This window comes from Staurois parvus, unplaced genomic scaffold (assembly GCF_062004578.1).
Source record: "Staurois parvus isolate SC_StPar_1 unplaced genomic scaffold, SC_StPar_1.0 ptg000174l, whole genome shotgun sequence".
Taxonomy (NCBI): domain Eukaryota; kingdom Metazoa; phylum Chordata; class Amphibia; order Anura; family Ranidae; genus Staurois; species Staurois parvus.
In genome coordinates this window covers 1,113,489-1,124,163 of record NW_028317970.1, presented here as the reverse complement: position 1 = coordinate 1,124,163, position 10,675 = coordinate 1,113,489, and the positions used below count along the sequence as shown (strand labels likewise).

The following is a 10,675-nucleotide window of genomic DNA, read 5'->3' as shown; positions in this document are numbered from 1 at the left end:
AGCATACAATAGGTCCAGGTAATACAAGGTATCAGTCGGAAATGCAATAGGAGGTAATACACATATAGCAAACAAAAAGATACATAGCAATACATAGGCAAAGAATCAGACGTAAGTCATCCCAGGGAAAAGAAAATGGGAAGAATGAGGACATGCAAATGCAGGAACATTAAAGGCATATCTGGTCTCAAGCCCCTATTCAGCATATTGGAATCACAGCACTGGCAGGTCCATGATATATAACCTCAGCTACCGAGCAGCAGAGAGCGGGGGCAGTGAGTCAAAGGTATGCATTGGAAATGTATACAGTAGGTGTGGAGGGGGGGGGTGCAAGGGCTTGTAGGATATGGTCTTTTACTTTTGATGAAACTGAGGTAACATACTACAGGTTGTCAGCACATGGGTAAAATATTTTATATATATATATATACACAAATGATAATGTACATATGCTTTCTATATATATAACACAGGTGTCAAACACCTGTATCCAGATCCTGCCCTCTAAGTTATTTAATGTGGCCCTTGTACCTCTCCTGCAGGTACCCCCTTGTTTCCTCCCCCACCTTGTCTCAGCAGTTGGCAGCAGTGAAGAGACTAGAACTCCTCTGACAAATCCTGCACCTCTCAGTGCAGCTGCAGCATCCCCTCATCTCCACCTCCCTTGGTCTCAGCATTCAGCAGACTCTGGTAATTGACTCCACTCCTCCTCTGGTCCTCCTCCAGACCCTGCACTTTCTGCTTTCTAGCTCTGCCCCCAAAGGAGGTGCACGGTGATGTTAGGGTGGGTGTGGGGTTCTTGACATCTGATGTAATGGGGGGGTGAGGTGCTCTGGAGATCTAGCCTTACAATTACAACTGGCCCTTTGAGGACAACCATAATGCTGACACATCCTGCGATGATATATAAGATATATTTAATAATGATAATTAAAAATAAAAACCAACTTTAGACCTTTATATAGAATTCTGATTTTTTTTTTTTTTTGTACAGGTGGATTGATGAGCCACATTTTCAGTCATGCTGGTGTTTGTGAATACAACTCAGTCACATGGGAAACCAAACATCTGGGTGTTGTAATTGACTGAAAGTTTGTATTGCAGTTCACTGGAGGAGTCACACAGGACACAAGTCATATCCGTGTTCTAAATGTCAAAAGTGCTTTGGGTCCTCTTCAACACTGATCCAACCTCAGAGGACAACATGAGAAAAGTCATTTCAGTGTTCTGGATGTGACAATTGCTTTACAGTAAAGTCCAACCCATGTATACATAAGAGGAGTCATTTCAAGCTATTTCTTGTTTGGAACGTGACAAAGATTTTACAATGGAGGCAAAACATATCACACACCAGAAGGTTCACACTGGAGAGAAGCCATATCAGTGTTCTGAATGTGACAAAGCTTTTACAAGGAAGTCACATCTTATCAGACACCAGAGGATCCACACTGGAGAGATGCCATATCAGTGTTCTGAATGTGACAAAGCTTTTACATGGAAGTCATATCTTATCACACACCAGAGGATCCACACTGGAGAGAAGTCATATCAGTGTTCTGAATGTGACAAAGCTTTTACATGGAAGTCACATCTTATCGCACACCAGAGGGTTCACACTGGAGAGAAGTCATATCAATGTTCTGAATGTGACAAAGCTTTTGCACAGAAGTCACATCTTATCAGACACCAGAGGATTCACACTGGAGAGATGCCATATCAGTGTTCTGAATGTGACAAAGCTTTTACATGGAAGTCATATCTTATCACACACCAGAGGATCCACACTGGAGAGATGTCATATCAGTGTTCTGAATGTGACAAAGCTTTTACATGGAAGTCACATCTTATCGCACACCAGAGGGTTCACACTGGAGAGAAGTCATATCAATGTTCTGAATGTGACAAAGCTTTTGCACAGAAGTCACATCTTACCATACACCAGAGGATTCACACTGGAGAGAAGTCATATCAATGTTCTGAATGTGACAAAGCTTTTAGACATAAGTCAGTTCTTATATCACACCAGAGGGTCCACACTGGAGAGAAGTCATATCAGTGTTCTGAATGTGACAAAGCTTTTACACAGAAGTCATATCTTATCAGACACCAGAGGATGCACACTGGAGAGAAACCATATCAGTGTTCTGAATGTGACAAAGCTTTTACACAGAAGTCAAATCTTACCACACACCAGAGGATCCACACTGAAGAGAAACCACATCAGTGTTCTGAATTGATAAAACGTTTACACAGAAGTCAGTTCTCATAGCACACCAGGGGGTCCACACTGTAGAGCAGCCATATCAGTGTTCTGAATGTGATAAAGCTTTTATATGGAAATCACATCTTATCATACACCAGAGGATCCACACTGGAGAGAAGCCATATCAATGTTCAGAATGTGAAAAAGCTTTTACAGGTAATTCCAGGCTAATCTATCACCAGAGGATTCACAAGCTTGAGCTGCATAGAGGAAACTCCAGAAGAAGGGGCAATATTAAAGAAGTCACAGCTGTCCCATTAGGTTCACAGGCCCAATGTCTTCCCACAAACTAGGGAAGACATGATGCTACTTAATAAAAAAAAAAACTTTGAACAAACAGGACTCTAATGATCGGATTCATTGGGTTTAGAGGCCTGTGAATATTTTACCTTTGGACATTTTTTCAGACAAACAACAATGACTGAACTGTATTCCTCATCATTCTCATCTTTATCCTTTTTTATGGAGTATTGACTGAACATGTAATTCATTCTCATCATTCACTAACTGAGCTATGTTCCCATGTGTTTTCTTCATTGCCAGAATCTGACCAACCAATACATGACCAACAATGCCTCAGTACCAGAGTCTAGGATGGGGTCCAATGGCTTCTTGCCAAGCCTCTGAAACCTCATTAGGAGAGTCCATTCCAGGTTCTTTTGAGAATTGATACACCATAAGCTAGGCTTGAGGGTTCCAGCTAAGCCCACCTTGTCCACACCTCCCATTACATGTTCCACCTCCTCTCCCATGATCAATGCCTCCTTTCCATGTTCCATCTCCTCTCATGGATGACATCTTTGCAGACAGGTCTGTAGCTGAGATACCAGCCAGATAGAGGTCTCTGTTTGGTTAGAGAGTAACTTCTTAAGCTGGTGTAGGCCTTCCAACACGGAGTTAATGCTGTTTTAGGGGACATATTCAACAGTACCACCTAATCCCAGCTGGCCACTTATGCTTCATCTGGTTTTCTCAAAAGTGATCCTATCAGGTGAAGATTGGATGTCCTTGTTATCTTTTTTTTTCTGTCCAGCTATTGCTCATCTCCATAAACTATTCACACGGTACAACTGCAAGAGATCTGAACTTACAAAGTGCTAAGTGTGTGGTCATATTCCTACCACTTCTTCTGGGAGACTGAAATTCCTCTTATTGGGGTTCACCTTAATGACTCTGAATGAACGGGTCCCTTTTTGGGGCAAAGTGTGCAAAGAGTGCTAATTATTCCTGGGAATGCTAAGACATCGACACTAAAGTGTAACAACGGGCAAAATCAATAATTACATAAATGGTGCAATCTGTCATTAGCATAAACGTTTTATGTTTTTCCAAGTCTCCCCTCATAACATTTTTATTACCTGTTGACCCTCCCAGTAGATCTGTTTTTTCTGCTTCATGTAGAAGGCCAAGCTACAGTATTTGGCAAAAATTAAAGTGGGGGGGGGGGTTGGGAAACACCATATAACACTGCTGGGGGTGCTTACAACTGTCATCTTCCATTCATATGGGGGGTTGAACCTTATAGAAATCCTGTTGCTGTAACTGCTGTAGAAGCGTTAGCTGGAGTTGGACTTTACTTGTTGTGTGTCTTACTTATAATCTATCTAAGACTTTCCTGTACAGGGTGACAACGCTGCTGTGTAATGTTCCTGCAGAATGATCAGGGTTGTCACCCTGTTACAGAAGGTGGGGAAATAACAGATCTACAGACAGGACCAACAGCTGATACAACTATGTTGCAGAGGGAACTCTGGGAATGCTAATGACAGATTGCATTACACATTCAGTTAGCAGACTTCCTGCTGTTGGTCTTCTGTTTGAATTGTGTTCTGATATTTACTGTCCTGCTGTAAAAGGTGTAAATGATTGCCCACGTGTTTCCTGTATAGCAGGGACTACAAACTCATATCAGGAATATTAGGATGGGTACTTACCCAAGGGGATCACCTTTTTGGATTTGGAAGAAACATTTCACATGGTTTGTTTCCATTAATGACACCGACAAGGGGAGTCTCACTTACTTCACTAACAATAGGAGAGCCAATCACAGGACAGTAACATTTCATGGTTTCTCAATGTAATTGCAGAATGTTTAATCCCCATTGGTCCAATGGATTCCTAGTCCTTCCAGATAGCATTTACTTCTTGTGTGGAAGGAGCACCCTAAAATGTCTTCCCTTCAATTCCACCCATAGCTGTACTTTAGGTTATGTTGCCCCTCCCCCCATATCTGTAAGAGAAAGCCTCAATTTCTCCCAATACTCCCCTGGCCTTCCAGTGAGAAGAAACATTTTCTATGGACTGGAGCTGCTTTATGCAGTGAGCCCTTCATAGACGGGATGGGGAATCTAAGATACGTAAGATGTACTGGAGTCACGGATCAGATAACCAATGACACCATTGATGTTATAGCAGAGCTGACAGCAGAAGTGGCTCCACCACCTAAGGTGGTGTCACAGAACTGCTTGGCAGCTGACTATCTCTTGGCAGACCAAGGTGGGCTCTACAAATGGTGTCAGATAGAGAGTGTTGTACGTTTATATTAGATCATGAGGATCTCAGAAGGGGATATCTACACAAGGTAAAGGAGTTCCAACAGGAACCTGGGTGGGAGGAGGTGGGATCCAATGTTTTGGGTGGGTTTAGTTGGAACCTGGTTGAGTAATATGGTGGGTTTGCTTCTTAAGCCATTATTTGCTATCATAGTTTTGATTTGGAAATGTTATATATTGCTGTATTTTCTTTCACTGCCAGAGTTTATTTTGCTTTTGTTTTTAGTTAAATTCACATTTTAGGCCATATGATTAGTTAAACCCCAAACATTTCTTTTTATTTTCTGAAAGCAGAGACTCTGGAGAATATAATGGTGGTAGTTGCCATTTTTCATGTCACAGAATATTAGTACAGCTGTTTATCAAATGCATATTTACTGTAAAAAAGATAATGTTAGTGCGCAAAGAACACAATATATGACCCAATTTGGTTGGTGAAATATAAAATATGGGGTTGTCATCAAGTAAATAGATACCAAACATGTCAAACTTTACAAACTGTGTGTACTTGTGAAATGGTGACAAACTTCAGTACCAAAAATTGTTCAAAGGTGACGCTTTAAGAGCCTTTATAGGTTATCAGTTCAGATAGTTACCCGTGAACGATGGCCTCAGAATGATTGTTCTCACTCTCGCTTGTGCAATGATATGTACAATGTGTCGTGTGATTTGTTTTGTGGGATTTTATTTTTATAGTGTTACTTTAATTTTTTTTAAACTCTTCTTTTCACTTAACATGGCTTTTATCAGATGAGTTCATAGCCCCCTGTGATACATATTTCTGGTCACAGGTCCTCTTTAAAGAGACATCAGAACATTATTAGAACCCTAATGTCACCTCTGTACCCCAAGAAAGATGGTCAAGCACAGATCATGCCTAATCAGCTCCTTCCCAAACCATAGTGACTGAAGAATGACAGCGCTGAACCCAGAAATGACATAATCTCCCACCTCCCACATCCATTCACTGAAGGGGAGATCAGAGATCAGATGTTTGCTGATCTCCTTCTGCTCTCACCACTGACACCCACCATGCCTGTCTTGGCCTTGCAGGAGATACAGCTGAGCCCAGTATACATGGCGGGGGGAGGACCTTCAGTGCAGCTGAATCACTTCCACCAGAAAGCTGACAGTTGGCCTAACAAATGTAGACAACCCCCGGGTGCTGTAGCTATAAGGCCGTGCTGCTGCTGATGGAAACCTTACGTTGGCCGGAGTGAAAGGGTTCCACTAATGTCCATCTGCCAAATCTGTATCTGAGGAGACCATAGAAGCAGCATTAGAAAGAAATGTGAGCATGGCTTCAGTCAGGCGATGGTCCTGGTGGTCATGGTCTTGTTCTCCTTCAGGTCCTCTCACCTTGTAGATGGTGACATGGACTTGTGTGGGAATGAGTAGGAGGGGCTCGGGGTTCTCTTGTACCCAATCAGCTTGTTGTGGATAAAAGATGAAAGTGTCTTCTGGGAATTTACAGGGATTTGGATGTTTAGAGGGATACATAAGTGGGCGTGGCTTGTGTTAATGAGGGGTGTGTCATATGTTAATCAGTTTTTTAGAATAGATTATATAAATGGTATAAATAAATCAACAATTTATCTCTTTTCTTCTGTTGTTAAAGTGTCACATTTAATAAAGTTGAATTATAATTTCATCACACAATACCGTGGTCTGGGTTCTTCTACAACACATCCCCCCAAACATATCCTCTTCCAGTTATAGGGGTCTGGTAGAATGGGACACCAGCTGATGGTATCTCTTAGGCCCCTTGTACATGGGGGGTCCAGCCCCTGTGGGTGCAATGCTGGCATTATAATACACCTGGTAGGCACAGGTACAGCGTCCAGCCCCGCTGCCTGCAGCCTGTCAAAGTCTACACTACAGCTGGACGGGGCTCAATGCTGCACCACGTTTACCTCGTGTTTAGGGGGCTCCGTGTTCAGGGAGAAATGACCGCCATCCTGATCAGACAAAGCATAAAGAAGATGTAGGCAGGTGCAGTCTGCTTCTTCTACTGTAGGGGGCACCCAACCAGGGGGACATCCCAGCCTGGAGAGGAAGTCGGAGGACACTTGGTTTCTCTGTGGTTTCCCGGTTCCTGGAGACTGTGTGGAATGAAGGGGTCCATGGAGTCCTGGAGACATTTATATTTTTTTTGTTTACATGTTTTAAAGACCATTTATACCTTAAAATTACTTAAAACCCCCAAATATTATATATATTTCTTCACAACAGCAGACACACTAGAGGATAAATTGTTAGTAGTTCTGATGTTTTATGATTTTTATTATTTTACACAATATTAGTGCAATGATTTATGAAAGGTACAATTTCAGTTAAAAATACAGTAAAGTTAATTTCTAGGACATAAATGTCATTTATTATCTAAGGTTTCAGTAAAATATAAAAGATACATTTCCCCGCTCTGAATATAATGGGATCCCACATAACAGTCGCTGTTCATATTCAGAATTCCTTTCTTACAATGGGATCTTGTGTCCGGATAAAATCTTTTATAGATCCCTTGTGACATTGTGTTCTCATTGTAAAATCCTAGATTTGTAAATCTGTCGCTGATATTTATAATGGTTTTGTCCAGAAAAAGAATGGAGTGATGTGGATAGATGGAAACATACAGTCATGGCCGAAATTGTTGGCACCCTTGATATTTCTCCAGGAAATCATGTATTTCTCACGAAACGTATTGCATTAACACATGTTTTGCTATACACATGTTTATTCCCTTTGTGTGTATTGGGACAAAACAAAAAAAGGGAGGAAAGAAAGCAAATTCGACATAATGTCACACAAACCTCCAAAAATGGGCTGGACAAAAGTATTGGCACCCTTTCACAACTGCGGATAAATAAGAATGTTACAAGCATGTGATGCTCCTGTAAACTCACCTGGGGCAAGTAACAGGTGTGGGCAATATAGAAATCACACCTGAAAGCAGATAAAAAGGAGAGACGTTCACTTAACCTTTGCATTGTGTGTCTGTCTGTGCCACACTAAGCATGGACAACAGAAAGAGGAGACGAGAACTGTCTGAGGACCTGAGAACCAAAATTGTGGCAAAATATCAACAATCTCAAGGTTACAAGTCCATCTCCAGAGAACTAGATTTGCCTTTGTCCACAGTGCGCAACATTATCAAGAAGTTTGCAACCCATGGCACTGTAGCTAATCTCCCTGGTCGTGGACGGATGAGGAAAATTGATGAAAGATTGCAACGCAGAATAGTCCGGATGGTGGATAAGCAGCCCCAAACATGTTCCAAAGACATTCAAGCTGTCCTGCAGGCTCAGGGAGCATCAGTGTCAGCGCGAACTATCCGTCGACATTTAAATGAAATGAAACGCTATGGCAGGAGACCCAGGAGGACCCCACTGCTGACACAGAGACATAAAAAAGCAAGACTACAGTTTGCCAAAATGTACTTGAGTAAGCCAAAAGCCTTCTGGGAAAACGTCTTGTGGACAGATGAGACCAAGATAGAGCTTTTCGGTAAAGCACATCATTCTACTGTTTACCGAAAACGGAATGAGGCCTACAAAGAACAAAACACAGTACCTACGGTAAAATATGGTGGAGGTTCAATGATGTTTTGGGGTTGTTTTGCTGCCTCTGGCACTGGGTGCCTTGACTGTGTGCAAGGCATCATGAAATCTGAGGATTACCAAAGGATTTTGGGTCGCACTGTAGGGCCCAGTGTCAGAAAGCTGGGTTTGCGTCCAAGATCCTGGGTCTTCCAGCAGGACAATGACCCCAAACATACGTCAAAAAGCACTCAGAAATGGATGGCAAAGAAGCGCTGGAGAGTTCTGAAGTGGCCAGCAATGAGCCCAGATCTAAATCCCATTGAACACCTGTGGAGAGATCTTAAAATTGCTGTTGGGAAAAGGTGTCCTTCCAATAAGAGAGACCTGGAGCTGTTTGCAAAGGAAGAGTGGTCCAAAATTCCGGGTGAGAGGTGTCAGAAGCTTATTGATGGTTATAGGAAGCGACTGATTTCAGTTATGTTTTCCAAAGGGTGTGCAACCAAATATTAAGTTAAGGGTGCCAATACTTTTGTCCAGCCCATTTTTGGGGTTTTGTGTGACATTATGTCATATTTGCTTTTCTGCCTCTGTTTTATATTTGTTCCAATACATACAAAGGGAATAAACATGTGTATAGCAAAACATGTGTTAATGCAATACCTTTTTTGTGTGAAATACTTGATTTTCAGGAAAAATATCAAGGGTGCCAACAATTTCGGCCATGACTGTATGTATAGATGGAAGATTGGTCTGTTGACTCCCCAGAGCTCCTTTCCATGAGAGATGTTTGTTCCCCCCCCAGAGCTGAACAATGGTATGTTCCTGAATGGCCAGGCTGCTGGTTTGTTGAATCCAGAGTCTACATACAAGATGCCTCCACAGTGTACATTGATGGGGCTGGGAAGGCTGGTACATGTTGTTCATTTGCTCCGGGTGCAGGAGATAGGACAGAATCCCATTGTTGCCGGGTGTCCTCGCTTTCCTCAATTCTGTACTCACTTCATTTACAAAAGCAAACTATGTGAGTGGAGAAGGTGATTGTATCCGGCTGGAGCTCAGACCTGACAGGGACTCGGGATTTTGGGCCTCTTACGTCTAAGACAAATATAGTCTGAGTTGGAGAGAAGATAAAATATCATTTCTTCTCAGAGACATTCTGAGGGGTTTTCCACAATTTGTAATTGCTGACAATTCTTTTGTGGACATTCAGCTGTCAGTGGGGAAACCTGCCGACAGCTGAGGAGTCATCGGTTAGGGGTGTGACCGCCTGATTTCCAGCCAATCATTAACAACCAGATATATTTCACACAGAATTCAGATCAGTCCATCAATTGTCAACAGATGAGAATTCAGAGAAAGCCCCACCCTCATTCCTTCTCCACCAATCATGGATCTGCAGTTACCCAGTCACCGTGGGCCTGATTTCCTTGACATCCATCATTGGTGTCAGTGAGATAAAATAATCCCCATTGTTGGTGTCAGTGAGATAAAATAATCCCCATTGTTGGTGTCAGTGAGATAAATAAGCCCCATTGTTGGTGTCAGTGAGATAAATAAGCCCCATTGTTGGTGTCAGTGAGATAAAATAAGCTTCATTGTTGGTGTCAGTGAGATAAAATAAGCCCCATTGTTGGTGTCAGTGAGAATAAAGTGTACCCCCATCCCAGCATTGGTGGTCAGTGGTGGTACTTACCTGATCCCATCCTCCCACTATCTCTCTGCTGATGTCACAATTATACTTTCACTGTAGGAAAGGAGATGGTGGCTCCCAGCAGTCAGGTATAATTGCAGTGCCTGGTGATGGAACCCAGAGAGTGTTCCGGAGTCATCACCTCACTGCCACTCTGATGTGTCCTGGAACCTGCCAGACATGGAAAGGATCATTGGAGAACATTTGGAAACAACAACAAGGTTCAAACTATGAGACATTTCTTGGAGCTGCAGTTCCTCTGAGCTCCACCAGGTGATTACCTTCCTTCTACCCAGACAGGAAGTGATGTCAGGTACAGACGGGAAGTGATGTCAGGTATAGACGGGGCTGTATGTGATATATTCATGGCCACTGCGCTCTGTACAGAGGCCTAAAATATAAACCTGACCACTGCACTCTGTATGATGGGCTGTACATGACATGTGCCAAACCACTGCACACCTTTTGCTGAGCCTTGTATGACATGTTCCTGACCGATGACCACTTCTAAATGCTGGGCTGTATAAGACATGATCTTACCCACTGTGCGCTGTACATGACATACTAATATCTAACTACTTCACTCTGTATGAGGACTGTATATCACATACTCCTGACCACTACACTCTGG

The 10,675-nt window shown here is 42.5% G+C and overlaps 1 protein-coding gene across 1 annotated transcript in view; it reads left to right on the top strand.

The window, feature by feature from the left end:
• The first annotated feature begins 1,138 nt into the window (after positions 1-1,138).
• The window catches only part of LOC149462481 (uncharacterized), a 40,912-nt gene continuing 31,375 nt past the window's right edge, over positions 1,139-10,675 (top strand). The window contains exon 1 of the mRNA XM_089676811.1: positions 1,139-2,225. Coding sequence (XP_089532937.1) covers positions 1,328-2,225 — 898 coding nt within the window. The 5' untranslated portion in view covers positions 1,139-1,327. The remainder of the gene's footprint in view (positions 2,226-10,675) is intronic.